At 39.0% G+C, this 18,919-nt stretch overlaps 1 protein-coding gene across 1 annotated transcript in view; it reads left to right on the top strand.

Annotated features, from left to right (window-relative positions):
• Positions 1-12,583, top strand: part of LOC121522363 (nck-associated protein 5-like) — a 124,791-nt gene extending 112,208 nt beyond the window's left edge. Inside the window, exons 13-14 of the mRNA XM_041806610.1 lie at positions 5,463-5,558; positions 10,326-12,583. Of these exons, the coding sequence (XP_041662544.1) occupies positions 5,463-5,558; positions 10,326-10,327 (98 nt within the window). The 3' untranslated portion in view covers positions 10,328-12,583. The remainder of the gene's footprint in view (positions 1-5,462; positions 5,559-10,325) is intronic.
• Positions 12,584-18,919: the final 6,336 nt, after the last annotated feature.

The raw sequence follows: 18,919 nt of genomic DNA, 5'->3' as shown, positions 1-18,919 counted from the left end.
TTTTTACATTTAGCTATAAGCAGCGCCCTTTACTCACACCAGTTTAAAATGAATATGACTCAAGAGTTGCTAGTCCACATTAAAACTAAAGGCTTATCTTGTCATAGGCTAACTGTTTCAGAGAAACATCTTCAGTATTTTCTTTGAAAAAACATTTAGAGCATTTAGGGCTGTCAGGATTAATCAAGTTAATTGTGATTAATTAAGGTCCACAGTTAATGCACTAATACATTTTATCGTGATTAATCGCATGCTTTATTGTAATCTATATCCCTGTCTTCCTGCAGTCACAGTGATGTAAAAGAAGTCCACCACTGCTCCTTAAAGACTCGTTTCACTTTCAAATACCTCACAGACAGCTCAGTGGACAAGTCAGAGGTCATCTGCACCTTTTTAATGATGTCTTATTTCAATTTCAATCCATAGCAAGTTCATTTTTTCCATTGTTGAGTATATGTTTAAATCTTAGCTCTAGCTGTAAACTAGGTCTGTGCCCAAGCAGGAAGTCAGTTACCCTTAGTTTATAGTTATCATTTATAATAACTATTAACAGGATCACTCATTCCAGCCTGCACTGTGTCATTTACGAGCATATGTCAGACAGCATGCAACATTTATGTACCAAGATGAAGTGGAAAAAGTCTGTTGGTCAGGACTTGATGACCAGAAGACATCGTCTTTTCTCTTTTCTGCTCTCTGTGTGTAACAGACACTAAAGCTGACGTACATTTAAAGAAATTTTCATTTAAAGGTGAAACAGGCTTTGGGAGTTGATACTTTGACAGAGTGCAGCAGAGACACTCTCAGCACCTCAATACAAGCATCCTGCGTCTTTCTGTTGAGTTTAAGATGTTTTGTTTCCAAGTTATAGAATCAGAATATAATATGTTCTACGTCATTTTGTGTGCCTCTCTTCCTGTAATGCCCAGCACTGCATTGCTCATCTCCTGATGCGCATCTCTCAATCAGTTGGAGCTCCTGGCATTTTGTTTTCTAGTGACCAGCAGGATCTTGGTCAGATGAGAGCTAATCGACCAAACAACCAACCAACCAACCAACTGGAAAGCTGCAGCTCTACTACAGATTAGAAATGCTATGGAGCTATGAGCTGAAATAACATTGCTGACTCCTGCTAGGATTGACATTGCCAGGTGTAAAAATGCTGCTTCAAAAACAGGATTTAAATGCTTCTTAGAGCTGTGTATTGACTCTTTGATCAAAATGTGCTGTTAAGTCTTTAGAAGAGGCTGAGACATCTTTCAACATCTGTCACAGTCCTGCTGTTTTTAGAGAAGACAGCTTTCAAGGAGATGTCAAAGCTACAATCACATGAAAAAACACGTTTCCCAGAGTGTCAACCCTGTCAGGTTCACTGCTTTGTTTTACAGATATGAGAGAAAAAAAGAAGAGACAAATTTCTCTATATATAGTGGTGCGTCACAGACCAGTGAAAGCAGCAGTGATCAGAGAGTGTCACTGCAATAACTTCAGTGTTTATCACATCAGCATTAACGCTCCTGCAGGACGACACAGTGGAGGCACGACTACACCCAGTGTACTAATAACAGTGTGTGCCAAAGAAACAGACTCATTCTCACTGTCAGAGGAACTATATGTTATGTGTTGATGTTCTCTTGAGTCATGTTCTCAGTGTGAAGCCTCCAGGATGTCAACATGACGCACAAGTTTTATTTTAAACTGCGCAGCATAAAAAGGACTGAAGAGATGAGGATTAAGAGGCTGAGTCTTACAACGCTCACACCGGGCAATTTGCCAAGCACGTTTGGTCCCAAAAGTTCAGTTTGTTGACTAGTGTCAGTGCTCCATAATGTGCTCATGCTCTTTCTTGGTACTGACACTGATGGAAAAAGTGTTTTTGCACTGTAGGATTGCTCATGTGTCAAAGTGAGTGAAGTTACTGACATGATCTCTGTGCATGTCTCTATTCAGCTGACTCTGAGAGAGCATACACACTTCTTTTAACTCCATGTATAATATTACAACATAATGATACTACATCAGTGGTCAAGCCTGGTTTGGCCCGGATCAATCTGAGTATAGATTAGTGAGATACTAGAAAGGGGGCATAGTCAGGCTTGAGCACAGTTCAGGGCTATTGGCATTGGTGTTAAAGGATCAAATCCTGATCCTTGGGCTGTTTGATGCATGTTTTCCCCCACTTTCTTTCCACATACTTCCTGTCTCTCTTCTACTGTCCTGTCAAAATAAAGGCAACATTGTCCAAAAATAAACTTAAAAAAGAATCATTCTCAGAGTACACACTGTTTCCAGGTTGGTAACAGGCCATTCTTATTGTCTTCCTCTCCCAGTGCAGACCCAATGCACCACATCATTGTGTGCTTACAGAGAGGGCCAGGCTGGCAGCACCACAGAAATATTTTTTTTGTCTCTTCATGATGAAAGAAAAATCCATTTGCAGGAAAATAATGTTTTGTCCCAAGTAAACCCCTTGAACTGCAGTTTTTATTCAACCACCTTCTTATTTCCAGAAAAGTGAGCAACATCTCTCACAAGTTAAATTTGTGCCACACCTTTAAAATTGTTTTGGAGGTATTACAAGTAAAATATACATGCAGATAAAACTTGAAAATCTAGAGTGAAATGAAATTATTCTGCTCTGTCTGACAAGAAGATCAAACATCTGTACTTTCTCAGATTATGTCCAACACCCCCAAAGCATTAACCTGACAAGCCAGGTGGATGTGTTTCACACATCCATCTGGTTAACCTCTCATAGACAGCATTTGGGAAAGGGCAGAGCCTTTGAAAAGGGCGATTGGATGAACGCTCTGTCTGTCACATCTTTATGAGCCGAGCAGAGCAACAAAACATGTGACGTAGCCACTATTGAGCTTTGCCCCTACCAAGGACTAAACTCCATAGTGAACTGCACAACGCAAACCATGGCAACTGTAGACATGACACGACTTTCACCGTTGTTTAAAAGAAAACAACTCACTGCTGTTCTTTGTTCTTCCTGTAATGAAGAAATGTTGTCAAGTTCTGATAAAACTGGCGCTTTAGCAGCATCCACGCTGATGTCTTCTGCCATAATTGCATCAGTTTCTTGTTGCTGCTTGTTTACGTCACAACTTTCGTCATGCCAGGAAGTACTTCCCCTCGTTGCTGACTGGTCCTGTCACTTTCTAACCAGGCCCAATTGGTGCAGACGGGAGCTTTGCAAGATGGATTCACCAGGGAGAAACGGGCGTATCCATCTGCTATGCACGGTTACCAAAGCATCTCAACATGTGCAACAAAACAAAAAAGCGATTGATTCGATGAATCAGGAAACAAAAAAACAGGTACAGACTAGTCAGGGGAACAGCCAAAATGGCAATCATACACATCAATGTAAAACATATCTCATAGAAAGAGATAAATATGCATTTAAAGGTATGAAGCTGATGGGTTTACTTAGGGTTGCTGCCACACTCAATACACCTTTACCTCTAAGTTTAGGTACAGCTCTAAAACCATGAATGTATATTGAAAACCTGGTTACAGTATTGTTTGTAGGCCTTCTAGGTTATATTGCGCAAGTGTACTAAATTGGAAAAAACTCTGTTTCAAGTAGGAAAACATTTCAAAGGAGACAAAATGAAAGGCCTTAGGCCCAAAACACACCACTGTTCAGCGTCATGTTTCATTGCATTGCATGACGTCGCATTGCATCACATTGAATGCATCATGTTGCATTGTCTCACATTGCATTGATTTACATCTTAGTGCATCATGTTACATTCCCCCACGTTACATTGCATTATTTTACATTGCATCACGTTGCATTAAATCACATCACATTGCATCACGTCATTGCATCACATCGCATTTCATCTTTACATTGTTTTACATCATATTGCATTACGTTGCATTGCCTAGCATCTCATTGCATTGCGTTTAATTGGATCAGGGCTCAGTGCATTAAGTTGCGTTGTATCACATCACATTGCTTTACATCACATTGCATCTCATCATGTCGCATAACATCATGTCCCATTGCATCATGTCGCTTTGCATCACATCACATTGATTTGCATTAGATTGCATTGTATCATGTTGCATTGTGTCACATGGCATTGCATGCCACCCCTAGCACTCATCAACAGCAGGGTGTCACTGGACAAACTTCCCACCAGCCACTGCCAGGTGCCTGATCCCAGAACTTTTTGCCTCACCGGGTAAATGGATAAGTGCAGTGGTATTTGACTGGCCTCCCACTTATTCTACACCTCAAACAGAAGATGAAGCTGAATTTTTTTTGTGTGCTTAAAAAAAAGCTGCTATTCAGCAGTCAAGACGTACAGAATATCTTTTCTCTCAGAAAACACTGCCTGCCACAATTGACCTCTCTGGGAGTAGAGCATTGGTGTTAATTGCCACAGCACGTTGCGTCCAGGTGCATCTGGCTGCCTCCAGTGTGGGTTTGTAGAAAATAATGGGGGTCATAGTTTGGATGTGCCTCAGGCATCACCATTGTGTTTTAGGCTATAGAATGTATAAAATATTGAGTGACGTCAGATATTTAGTTACTGAACTCAGCGAACAAAAGACAAAGAGGTGGAGCTTAGGTGGGTCTCAAACCTTAAGGTAAACAGCAACACAGTTATTAGCCATACATCTAATATCTCATATCCTTCTTAAAACAAAAAAAAAAGATGAAATATAAAAAAATAATTAAACCTTAGCACAATCTGTGCCCATAAAAACATGACCTTTTCTGACTAAAACCATTTTTTGAACTGTGCTGTAAATGTTCATTTCTGTTGTAAATATGTTAATATGGGGTGTATATGACCTTCAGTACTTCTGCTGCCAGCCTCTGGTGGACACTCAAGGAACTGCAGGTTCTTGCTACATTAGCCTTACAAGAACATCGAATCTAATTGTAAAGACATCATCTGTACCCAGGTTTATGTATGGAACCATGGCATGAACACATAGATTGTGTTACATGTTTTGCTGTTGTGAGTTTGACTCTGAGTCAGTGCAGACTGGTGGTCTTGCATTGACCAAAAGCTTTTCTGTTTTTACATATTTTTATACTTTTGGTCTCCTGTGGTTCATTTTGTCCTGAAAATAGTGAGAACTTTTAAACCCAAACATGTCACTTTGTCGTTTAGCTTTATTTAAATGATGCTCCACTTGAGTTGAGTTCAGGTGCTTGTTGCTTTGAAGCCAGAATTATAAATTTGTCATCTTTCAGTGTGTCAATGACTGCTCCCTTCCTGTCACACAGATCTCCTGACTCTTTGAGTTCACAGTGATGATCATGCTTTCTGTGGACATGTCAGATGTCGACCCATCACTGTCACTCCACTCTCCTCCCTCCAGATTTCACCACTTTTTTTTTTTTTTTTTTTTTTTTTTGGCAGGTGAGAAAATTAAGCATGACTGCAGAGAAACTCTCTGAAATAAGTTTCACTCTCTGCTTTTTTCAGGTGCAATGGAACCAAAGAAAATGACCTACATCAAATCCAAGCCACGAGCCCCACCCAGCCAACAGAAAGAACAAACGCGGCTTCAGCTCGCCAACTGTAAGGATGCATTCATACCTGAGCTCTTTCAGCAAAGTCTGGTGTGTTTTGTCAGAAAGTTAGTTTGGTTTTGGTTGGTGTGACGGTTCAAATTAGCTGCGGTGAAGACCAGAGAACCAAACTCTGGTCTACTTTAAAAAATGGGGGTCTCCATTTGCTTCCAAGTTCACCAGAGTTTGACTTGCCGTAGGTGAGAACGTGATCCAAACCAAACAAAGACTCAACAAGGGTTGTGAGCCAGTAAGCAGGGCATCATGGGTTGAATTTGACCTGATACTTCTGAAATACATGCCTGAACACATGATTATAGAGTGCCTGTGTGTCCAATGTGTCCAACATTAGCAGCCTTTGGTCTTGTGCCTTGCTGGTTTACATTTACATGCCTGTGCTGAATGTGGTTATGCATATCTCTGGTCAGTATGCCAGTTTCACCTGACACAACCTAAATACAATTTCATCTCCATTTCATAGACCAGCCTTTTCCAAACTTAATAATGCCGTGGCTCAGTTTGAGGCCTGAAAATCTTCTGGGCCTCACTAAAACCCTCAAACAATCATAACATGACACTCCATGTACATTTTTGTTCAATAAACAGATAATTTCAGTGTGAACACTTTTTTTGAAGAGTCATTAACAGTACTAGGAAAGCTTTTGCTGAGTCTCTGACTAGTTTGTTTTGATAATGCATCTGCAAACTCAGCTATATTTTCTTTTCTAATATTCAAAAAACTTCATAATAAAAGACTGCTGTCTCTTCTCAAATCTCGTTAATGTCTTTGAAGGCCCTCCTTCTTATAATCAAGAATGAGCAAAAAGAAAGGAAAAATGATAATTGAATGTATTTTTTAACTCATATCATACGTGGGGGAAAAAAAACAGAAAGGGGAGAGACTTCTAGTGCTGTTGCAACACTTTCACCTCTGGGAGTGAATGAACTATCAACTTTAATGGAACTGTAGACAACATTGGACCCCATTCTCTAAAATCTTCTTAAAATTTTTCTTACATTTTTTCTTAAAGTTTCTAAGAGAAACCTACATAGGATTCATGGCAAGTCCTTGCTGAATTGTCCACACTTGTGTTCATAAGCTGATTTATGCCAGGCGGTTGTAAGCTGGGGGCTTGTGCATGTTTCTCCTTATTAGCATAGAGAAACATCACTTCTATGCCTATATAAGGGCATGAGGCTTCAGGGCATTCTGCAAACAAAGCAGATACACATGTCAGTGATGTCCAAATTAAAATGAACCACAAGAAATTGCGATGCTTTCAAATTCTTAGTTCTAGTGTGGATGTGCACACAACTAATGATGTCATGGTTTGTGAGAAAATTTTTTGGTTCCAGCTAAAAAACAACTTTTCAGGTTCCTAACAAATTTTTTTCTTTTATTCTTTTTCTTTTTTTTTAATGCGCTGGCTGGTTCAAAAATATGTTTAGGAACTGGAACCAGCACGGATCCTTGCTGGTTTTAAAGGTCTATGATTGAAGAGATCATGAAGTCTGCACTCGCTACAGAGGGGTACGAGCGATTATGATTCAAGCAGCATTTCACTGTAGACAGTAATGTTCTCCAACAGCTAGACAGCTTGACTGGGGATTGGAAAAAACTTTCTTTGTTTTGTGATCATGTTTCTATGATATGTCTCTTAACAATAGTTGATTCCTCTGCCCCAAGAAAGTTGAGAGGCAAAAGATGGATAATAAAAATGTGGTGCCAAAAAGACTGATTAAAAAACAAAGCAAGACGTGCAGCTAAATGTGCCAAACAGTGGCAGATCCCAGACGGGCAACACAAAACTCAACATGTAAACTCAGTGAAATATGTGGGGTTGAATAATCTAAGGTAAGGCATATGAAGAAGATCTTTGTTTAGACCTGCTCTGTATGAAAAATCCTTTAAAAAAGCCATTATTTAGTATAAATACTGTACAACTGATGATATAAAGATTACTGAAGAGGGAAAAAGTTGTGCAGAGGAAAGGGACTGATCTTTATATGTGAAACTAAGACAGGACTCCCAGGTTTAATTAATACAATCAGACCAAATGTCAGTGTCATGATATGATCTGTTCCTGCTTTGCAATGTTCTCTCTTCAAACTTTATTAATGAGATAAAACTCAAAATGTCACCACATTCATTTTATATTCAAAAAGATTATTTAATTAGTGATGAGTTTTGGGCCTTGGGAAATATTAAACAAAATTTATTTAGAAACTAAAAACCATTTAAAAAAAAAAAACCTGCATGCTGAGGTCAGAGGACTTTATATGCTAAAAACAGGGTTACAGTTTGTTCCATGTTTTAGAAACTGCTCTGTTTTTCACTCTGGAGGGTTTTTATCGACAACTCTAAATAAAAGTCGAGAAGTTCTTCAGCAGTTTTACTTTTTATTGAGCATAAAGTCAATGGAGAGTTTGACTTCATTTCAGAAATACTCAAACTGAACTTTTCAAACCATCACTGCAGCTCAGAGCCACATAAATAAATTCATTAATTCACATTGTTACACAGCAGTTTGTCTTCAAACTAAACTGAACACATATTCAAATATACATTTAAATATACGCACTGTAGCTCTGGTTTTAGGTTGGACCAATTTCCATCCCCAGTGGGCAGAGAGAGTAGCCTTCATGGCAGCTAAACACAAAACTAACCCAAGTTTTCCAAACATGTTTTTGCAGCTACTACAGTACATTAACGCTGACATTTACAAAGTGCCTGTGTGTGAGTGTGTTTAATAGATTGTAATATGCTTGTAGTTAAGAACCTGCAGGTGTGGGGCTGCAGGAGCTAGAGCCAGAGACACACAGCAAACAAAAAACACAGAAACATTTCCTCTTAGCACGAGCTTTAAAATATTTCATACAGTTCTTAACAAATTTATTAGACCACCCAAACACTAACCAAAGTAAGGTTTCTGCCACAGCTGCCCACATTAACAGCATTGGTAATTACCAAAATCATTTTTTATGTTTCTGCAATGGTTAATACACCAATATGTAGAAGCTCTTCAACCAAAATGATATTTTTAATGCTAAAATATAATTATTATTGTTATCCATGAATTTTAAAATTTACTGATTTACAAAAAAACTGAAAAAATAGCAAAGCACATGAATATTTCTTGATTAATATGTAAAATTATAGTTATTTACTTGCATTCCTGAACAGAAAAATTAGTTTTAGTGGTTGAATGTTATGCTTGATTAATTTCTGACTTCTCAGAGAAGCCCAGTGAGCCGGCTCAAATTTGGGTGAATTCAGTTTGAAATTCCTCATTCCTGTTCAAAATGGTAAAACGTGGAGAGCTCACTGAAAATGAAAGAGTCCACATTAAAGCACTTCATGATGCTGGATGGTCTTTGAGACAAATATGACAAGTGGTCTAATAAATTTGTTAAGCACTGTATGCTGCAGTAATGAGGCTGAAAACCATCAAACGAATTAGGAAGTTTGCGTTTCCAGTTCTCTCATGTTGAAGTTCAGGAGTTTTCAGTTAGATACCTGGAATAAGGTCCAAGGTAAACACCAGACAAAAAGATTTTAATGTTAGTTCTTTTTTCCTATTACATAAAACACACCTGGAAGCTTCCTAAGGTTGAATTTTGAAGCTTTTCCAATTTTTGTTTACAAGTGGCTAATCAGGTCTAAAGAGTTTATCTAAGTAGGCTGTCCACATCATAGGCACTAATGCAACCCCATACCATCAGAGATGCAGGACTTTTGAGCTGCTAACAAGCTGGATGGTCCCTCTACTCTTGAGTCTGCAGGTCACCATGTCTATTTTTTCTAAAAGAATTTCACATGTGACTCACCTGACCACAGAACAGTTTTCCATTTTACCTCAGTCCAGTTTTGGCCCAGAGAAGACAGCAGTGTTTTTTGATCGTGTTCACATATGGCTTCTTCTTCACCTACTACAGCTTTAACATGCATTTGTGGATGGCATGGTGAACTGTATTGACAGACAATGATTTCTGGAAGGGTTCCTGAGTATGGAGTTATTATTGTTGCAGAACTATTTGCAAATGCATACAGTCAAATCTGAAAATGGGTAGATAGATTTGCAGATGCGTGCACAAATCCACAATGTATGTACAGATCTGCAAATGTGTGCAGAGATTTGCAAATTTGTGCAAAGATCCACAAATGCAGGCAAAAGGAGCGCTGACCACGTACTAAATGAGCTTTATTCTCCTGAAGATCAGCAGTTCTGTATTATAAATCCTTTTTTGGACTGATGTTTTGTGATATTCTAATATTTTGAGATTGTGGTTTCCAGTTTTTTAAGAGCTGTAAGCTCTAAACATCAACATAAAAAAGTAATGAAACATTCCACTTTTAATGATGAATCTAGTATATATAGAAGTTTCAATTCTTGCATTAAATCAAGGGTAAAAAATATATTTTTTGATGATATTCTAATCATGTCATGTGTCACCTCTCTCACATTTTCATAATCAGTCAAATTTTTAAAAATCTCTTACTGTGGGCCAGGCTTTACTTGGTTGTGTATTTGCAGATTCTTACAACACCTTGGGGAATTAAAGTATGATTTAGCATTTACTGGAGAAATAAACACTCATGACAGCACTGCTTTGCTGCCCTTACCAGACTTGATCAGCCTTTATGGAACTGTCTAAACATTGCATGTGAACAGATTGCTACCAGAATGTGTTCCTTCACTTAAACAGGAGGTGTTTATTTTTGGACTTTGTTTGCACCAAGCTGCTGGATCTAACCGTTCTGTCTCTTCTGTTTCAGAGTCTCTGAAGCTGAACGAGTCCACCTGAAGTCAGGAATCAGGCTCTCGACTGGATTTATCACTCTCTCACACACACGGAGGATCCCTAAACCCCCCCTCAGTTTGGACACTTTGCCTCTGTATCAAGATGAAACGCTCACAGCTGGACAATAAGTCACTTTGGCATTGTTAGCTTAGGACTGAGCTCAGTGTGGAGCTGAGATACCGAGGAGCCTTTCAGGTTTGGTATTGAAGCTTCTGGTGGCCATTTTGGAGGTGGCATCAGGCTGTGAGTGGCTGTTTGAATTTCTAAATGTAGCAGCTCTGCCGCTTCTGGGCTGGAGTTAAAACACATGGCTTTTTCTGTCATTTTCCACCATTGGAGCGGTAGCTATTTGACACAAACATGGCAGATGTTTTGTTTTTGTTATGACATTTTAGCTACTGTAGTACTGTCATGGCTGCCTGCATTCATTACCATCACACAGACTAATGCTGGGGCTCCTGTTTGTGCAGAATCTTCATTTTAGCATAGCTAAGACAGTGCCATTGTAATCAGCAGACTATGCCAACTGCTCTAAAGCTAGCAATATACATAAAGCACAGAGAAGAATAACTCACACTACTGCAGCCATCTTAATGACATTCACATTATACAAGCAGAAGTCCAGCGATGATGTTGCAAAGTTGTCACATGCAATAGCAATCACATGCAACTTAAACATTTACTTTTGACTTTTATGTATATCAGACCATAAAGGGAGCCTGGATTACACGTCTGTATCAACCATAAACAACTGCTTTATTGAACAATTCTGCAAACTGACACTACTGAATGATTGAGGCTAGTTTGGTACTGTAGAAGAACAAGAATCAAAGCATATTGGTCTAAGGTTAAACTGGAAAGCAGAAGCTGAATGGTTGATAACAGATTGTCTGCAGATGACGACACGTCACAGGGAAGACATCCAGAAACAGATTCCCTCTGAAGAGCCACTATCAGAGCGCCAAAGTTTTGCACTGCTCATGGTTGAGCTCATCATTCAAATTGAGAAAAATTGAGTTATATAATGAGCTAAAGCATCTGAGTCCCAAAAGCAGAGACACATTCAAGCAAAAAGTTTGAAAACTCACAAGGAAACAGGCACAATCATGGATTTAAAATGTGGTCCATTTCCACCAGTTGGTCTGGTTTGGTTCAGCACAGTTTTCACTGTAAACCCTGATCTTGCTTGTGGTCCACAGTGGATGCCCATAGTGGATCATTTGGCTCCACTCAGTAATAAGTGTCAGTCTACTGGCTCCCAAAAAAGTATGTATTTATTAAAAGCAGAAATAGAAACAAAGGAAAATAGCTCTAAACCACCAAACAAGATTTTAATCTCCAATTTCCTATTTATCTGCTTGCTGCATTCTCAAACCAGCTATTAGTGAGTTGACAAACATTATCACCAGCCAGCCTGAATTCAAGTTTTAATGGCCTCATTCACACAGCTGCAACTATATCCTGCGATGCTTTAAAATGGTCCTGTAGCGTTGGAGATCTTTAGTCTGAACTGGGCCTGAAGCACACTGACGTTCATTTAACATAGCAAGGCTTCAGCTACTCACTGTAGCATCCTACTGCTCCTACAGTGATGTCATAAAAAGATGCTGCAATCACTAATCAATCAAAGTCTGTTTGTATGGCACTTTTCCTACAAAATAAAGTAGCTCAAAGTGCTTTACATACAAAAATTGTAGTGGCAGAGAAGTAAAATAATTATGTTGACAGCATACACCTGAGGAACACAAGAACAAATGATCAGTTGCAGTGAGCCTAAAAATCATCTTATATGCAGCCAGTTGCTGGAGCCATGTAGTTGTTTGCAAGTTTTCTGAATGAGGCATCTTTTTGACTAATTTGCAGCTTTATCAGATGCATTAGCAGTGCAGTGCTTTTGGGAATCAGGCTGTACAACCAGCCATGTCATCAATACATTAATACATTTTAAATGTGTAACATTCCAGATAGTAGTAAAATGGTTTTGCATTTGCATTGGGACGTCATGGTTTGGGCACGCAGTCACACAATAAATTCATCTACCTTGCAATTTCCACATACAATAGCTACACTGCACTCTGCAGCCCCACAGTTTTGCTCCGATCGAAGGTGAGCGACCTCGCTCAATGGAAGCGTGTCTAGATTGTTGCGCAATTTTGAGGTTGATTTATCATCCATTCCGGCATGAGTCCATGATATTATTGCTTCTGCCATGAGTGTGTACATTAGGAAGTTATGTTTACTTAAAGGATCTGTGGTTTTACGTCTTTGGCTAAATGTCCTCAAAAGTTAACTTTTCCTCATCAGTGGTGCTGTTGTAGCTCAGCGACCCACTGACCTCCTGGTGTCCCTTTGCTCTCGCTGCAGGATGAGACGTAATGTTGATATAGTGATGATTTATGACTGGGAGTCCATGCATGCATTGTGTTGTATTTTGAAAGTACCAGATACTCTATACTCTTGACTTCCTGTTTAGAGCTTCCCGATCGTCAGGAATTGATGCAGTTTGGCAGCGGCTGGTGCTGAAAATAGACCTATAGCATATTCCCAGTGAAGTGCAGCAGAGTGGCAATTCAGGGAGGCTCCGTTGCTGGACTGGAGCAAGGGCAGTGGAGCTGCACAGGTTGACAAGCAAGGGAACAATTTGCTCCGCAATACAATTCGCCGGTGGATCGTGGCTGCTGTGTTCAAATCGCAACACACATCTTCCAGACAATATCTATATCCCATTCAAGGTTGCAGTAATGTTTCTAAAATGCCTGCTAATTGCAAATAAACGACAAATGAAGAAAAGCAGACACACCAAGCCTTTCTCAGGCCCTCTTTACACCTCTTTCAGGTGAAAACTCTTCTTGTGTTTTGGCTGTCTGTCTACACAAGAATGACATTCTGGATGCCTGAAAATGGAACAAATGAGCTCTAGAGTAAAAAGTTTTCAAAACACCCCCTTCTCCATCTCCATGTAGACAGACAAAAAACAACTTTCTGAAAATGCACACGCACTGCAGTTGCAGTCAGTTGCCATGCACGAGTAGGGTTCCTCTACGAGGAAGGAAGGGTCTCTACGGATGCTCCTGTTTTCGTTCTTGCAAAATCCCACTGCAACCTACTGCCCGGCTCGTATACTACAGCATTTTACAAACAAAGCAAACAACAACAAAATAGGCCTCACACTGCCCCCCTCGTCACTCCCACTCCGGTACAGAGTGAGCTCTGTCTGACGTCACAGATGAAACTCCCTTGGTTAGGGTGGAGGGTTGAAGGACAGCAGGCTTTGGGACAAACTCCCCTCACCTACATGGAAACTAGAACTCAATGTAGCATGATTTATGTCACTAAATAATAAGTTGGCCATGTTAATAACACTAGGCAGACTCTTTTAAATAACTTCACAATATGAAAGGGAAAACTACATGTTTCGAGGCATTCCTTAACCCTTTAAAGCCTGAAACCTCAAATAATAGCCAGAAAATTCTATACCTTTTTGAACTGAACAAAACTACCAAAATCCATTAAAAGAAAAAAATGCTTTAAAATTGCAATTTTTTGTCAGATTGAAAACAAAAAGTTATTAAGGAATTAGTTGATCATGTTGATTGGACAGAGGTGTCCCAAAAGTGTGAATTAAATATGATACAATAGGCTTTAAATTAACATCTAACATCCAATTTTTTTCTCTAAATTAACATAACTTTTTTAATTAACATGAGTAGGATACCGCTATTTTTAACATATGTGACTGAAGCCAGATAAAGTTCCTGTAAGTCTGCATTCCGGTGGTTGAGAAGAATGGATACAAAGTCGTTTTCTTCAAAATGATAATTTTTCGTTTTTTTCTTATTTTATGCAAGTCTGACATTTAAACTACTCATTCGATGAAAAAAGTAACACAAATGTGATATTTAAAAGCGTTAATTTTGTGTTTTATAATGCCCTGTTTTCAGAGTTGCTGAGGGGATGGGAAAGTGAAACTGCTGGGTGATAACTGGCCACTCACCCTGCCATTGTTCCCAGTTTCGCCCATTGAGATGGACAATAACAAACACCACATGGCTCAAACGCCACCCCTCCCCCGGCACGTAAACACAGCTGTTTCTAGTTATCACCTTTTATTAACAAGCCTTAAGATGAACCCTGCAGTGAAGAAAAGTAGAAGAGACAATGAAGAAGCGACAAATATTATCAACAGACTTGGGACAACTTCAGGATCACTTGACAGTGAAAGTTTGATGAAGACGGATTTCCTATGGGAACATTTTGATGAGCATCACCAGTCTGATTCAGAAGCTTGGTTTGGGTGGACTTTATGTAAATGTGGCCCTATTGTTCACGCCCTTTACCTGGCCTGCCTAAAGGTATGAAAAGTCCTGAAACTTTGAGCCTGGTTTTCTCAGAACAAACAGAAACTAGAAGTTAACATTCAAATGAGCATATCTTTGTAAAACATGCTTAGGTTAAGGTGTATGTTATACAATTTGAAAGCTTGGAATCTACGCTTTCATAATGTGTAAAAAACTAAAATTGACCTCGGACGACTTGCAGGAGTTTTTACCAGCTTTGGTCACATATGTTGAAAGTTTGTGCTGGTGCATCTCATAAGATCAGTGCAGACTCGCTGATAGGTTTAACTACGACACCACTTTCATACTTGACAGCCCTTAATGTGGCAGACACACCATGAGAGTGTGCAAACAGAGTAGAAGTGTGTAGAGGGAGAGTGGAGGGAGCAATCTGAGAAAGGTCCTATGAAAACACACGAAGAAGTTACATGCAGCAGTAACTTGCAAGAAGACAGCAGAGCTACAAGACTCTTTGGCTTCGTATCCCTCTCCCTAACTTCTCTGCACTGTTTTCAAAAAGCCTCTAGGTGTGAAAGCAGAGAGGCTGGAAGACATTACTGATATTATAAAGGCTACGTGTGAATAGAGGTATTAAAAATGCTCAAGCCTCATCACAACGTCCCTCTTCGTGTTTGCATGAACCAGTCCATGGTTCCATTACGGACGCCTACACCTGCTGTTCTTTAAAAACTACATGACTGCCCACTTTATCAATCACAAATAGGATCCTCTGCATTTCTGTGCTGCTTGTTATTTTAATGTTAAAACACTAGAGGCTGTACCAACTATCAAAGCTTATTAAAAATTACACAAGTTGGAGCAAACTGTAGAATCATTACTGCCAGTTCTAAGAAGTAGTCCTGAACCATGACTCCCAAAACGAGGAACACACATAACCGTGACCTCTGTGAGCTGTTACACCTTATATTCCCATTTGAAACTTTGCACAAGAACAAACCATTCCAGCTGTGAGGAATAATGACAGGGATGAAAAACTGAGCAAAGATGAATAAGTCTGCTTTGTATGAGTGAACATCTTATTCTACTTTTGATTTAGTAACTATCTACACTACAATACTTAAAGGAAACAGCACATTTAACCTCACCAGACTGCAAACTCTCATCCTGAGGATGTTTTTCTGTACAGCACTCACTACTGACCGCCGTTCCTGAGCTCTATATCTGACTGAGTAATGTGATCTTTAAAAGTGTGCACTATCTTGTTGGAAACTTTTTTATTTATTGTCACAATGTTAATTATATAAACTTGCATGCAAACACCCTATGGCTTACTCTAAATGCAGAAATGCATCATGTTAATCCGTTTCTTATAGTATGAAGAGTTTCATTCATGGAGGAAGGAATGCTGGTGTGCAGAAATAATATCTGTATTTTTGTCTCATAATGAAACTCCTCATATCTGTTCTTAATTCTACATTTTTCTACATGATCCCACAGTTATGACATCAAGACGAAGCAGTGAGTTTTGCATGTGACCTTAGTTAAAAACACCCAGTAGGCACAGTGTAGACATTGTTGTGCTAGCTCAGGGAAAATGCCGTTTCTTGTCTCTGATAGATGCTGTGGATTCAATAACCTCGACTTCACTGCACCACATCTCGCTGTAGCAGATATTAACTCAATATTTCCCTTTTGTCAGTTTCTGTCTGTACATTTTCCTGTAAAATACCCCACCACGGTCGCTCACTTACTCTCTAAATGATATATGCTGTGTCCTTTCTAGTACTGTTTTCGGTGTTTTGAATGCATCCCGACATATTTGACGGTTTAAGCCGCATTTGCGATGTTTTTTACCCCTCACACCTCGTCAGCTTCCTGCCTTTCATGTATAGATATTTGCCAAAATGCATATTGCCAAACGAACACTGCTCTGAGCTGATCACAGAAACAGAAAATGAATGCAACGAAAACCTACATATCAGACTATAGCCATACTCTTTGAAACATTACAGACATCGATGTACCGCACTGTAAAGTCGCACAATCTCATGTCATCTTACTGTATTTACCTCCTTTTTGAACCACTTGCTACATGTATATGTTGAAGGTAATCTTTGTAAACCAACACAGGTGAAATACTAAAAAATATGTAGCGTTACAAGAGAAGCAAGGCGTTCAGGGAACAGATTGGCTGTGTCGTTACGGGTAGATGGAGCATGGCGTCTGTGTTTAAAAAAAAAAACAGCTCATATAATGAAAGAGCATCACTCCCACAAGAGTATTGTATTTTTTTAACATTTACTCTAACGCCCTGTATTTGTACTCTGCACTGATGAGTGTAATTTAACATGTATTGCACATATTCTTACTCACTATTACAGTAATGCTCCTTCTAAATGTATTTTTTTTCAGAACCCGATAATAACAGTGATGTTTTTGTGTGAAAGTCACCTTAGCAGTACAAACTGAGAATTGTATATTACTGATATTCTTTGTTTTATGTAAAAGAAGACAGAAAAAATAAACTATTTCAGTACTTATACCAAAATAAGCTGTTGTTTTGTGGTTTATTTGACAGAAAGAATATGGCTTTATAAAAGCTCTTCACTGTTTTTCAATCCAGAAATACAGGCAAATGAATCAAAAATAAACATTCATTTCACATACATACCTGGGACAAAATGTGAACAAAAACAAATTACAGTGATTTGCTTTTCAAAATAAAAGTATTATGTACAAGCAAAGGGCATGCTTCCAAAGAAATGCTACAGCAGACTTTTACTTTGAAAAGTGCAAACCAGAAGTGTTTTTGCACTGTGTTTATCTTTACCTGCAACATTTTGTACCATGTGGAAACAGCTTCATAAAAAGTATAAGTTTAGGGAACAACTATATCAAACAGATGCATTTTAGCTCATGGCCTTCATTTGGTTAGTCAAGAATCAGAATTCAAACTCTTTCTACCGACGTGGACGTAAATATTTGCTGCAACAAGGTTAATATCGCTCTGTATTTATCATTTTCCATTCTATTTTGACCAATAAGCACTCGTGATGCACAGAAAAAAATAGATGAGACCTTAAATCTCAAAATTCTCTGTCCCTGAGACGTGCAGCATCTCTCAACATGTGAGATGCAGCACTAACACTGGCTGTCAGTCTGAAACAGAGGCTACTGCATAGGAACGGCGAGGAGCGTTCTGGCCAAGTGAAATCTCACTACCAGTGTGAACCAAAACATGGCGGCCTCCTGGTGGGTTTATAAGCTCAAATTTACACAAAATACAGACATCTAGTGAATCTTTTTGTTCAGTATAAATATGAGATATACAAATATCTATCCATTAAGGTGAATTTGTCTGATCATGCAGGGGTCCTTTAAGAAAACTGTAGTCAGTTAACAGTACATCACTGCATCTGCAAATGTGAGTTAAGACTCAAAGTTAAGTAAAAACCATACATCAACAACATCCAGATACACAGCTGAGCTCGCTGGGCCCGAGCTCATCTGAGATGGTCTCATCTAAAGTGGAAAAGTCTGCTTTGGTCTGACGAGTCCACATTTCAGACAGTTTGTGGAAACAGTGGTCATGGAGTCCTTGAAAAGAACCATCCTAACTGTTTTCAATAAAAAGTTCAAAAGTCAGCATCTGTAGCTTGAACATGTTAGTCATTTTTACCCTTTATAGTTTTAGTTTTAGTTGACAAAAACTTAAAAGCATTTTGGTCTAGTTTTAGTTCATAAAAAGTCCTCACATTGTAGTCTTTACTTTTAGTCCAAGCGTTTATTCTCTCGCCTGAATCTGGTACCAGAACATGGTAGAGTGTTTTGTGATTTCTGCCGAACCTGGGCTCCCTGCTTTTGAGAGGCAGAATAGCTACAGGGGATTTGAATTTTTGGCAGATTAACCCACTGTGGAGAAATATCATGGAAGTCTCATTTTAATTGTCTTAATGAAAACTAAACTTAATTTTGGTCTCATCTTTCTCATGGAAAAAAGGCTGTGGCAGAACATTTTTAGTCATAGTTTTAGTCGGCAAAATTACCAGTGCTATCCAGACAACATCTCTTTCCACACTTGTTTGGGCAAGATGATGCCACATTCTGCATGAGCCACAACAGCATGGCTTCACAATGAAAGAGTGAGGGAGCTAGACTAGCCTGCATGCAGTTCAGATATGTCTCCTTTTAAAAATGTATGATGCACTGAGTGCAAGAGACAACAACTGAAATTCTGCATTTTTCAGCAACTTTGGTTGTAAATCAAGCA

This window comes from Cheilinus undulatus, linkage group 15, assembly GCF_018320785.1.
Source record: "Cheilinus undulatus linkage group 15, ASM1832078v1, whole genome shotgun sequence".
Classification (NCBI taxonomy): Eukaryota; Metazoa; Chordata; class Actinopteri; order Labriformes; family Labridae; genus Cheilinus; species Cheilinus undulatus.
This window is presented reverse-complemented; position numbering and strand designations above follow the sequence as displayed.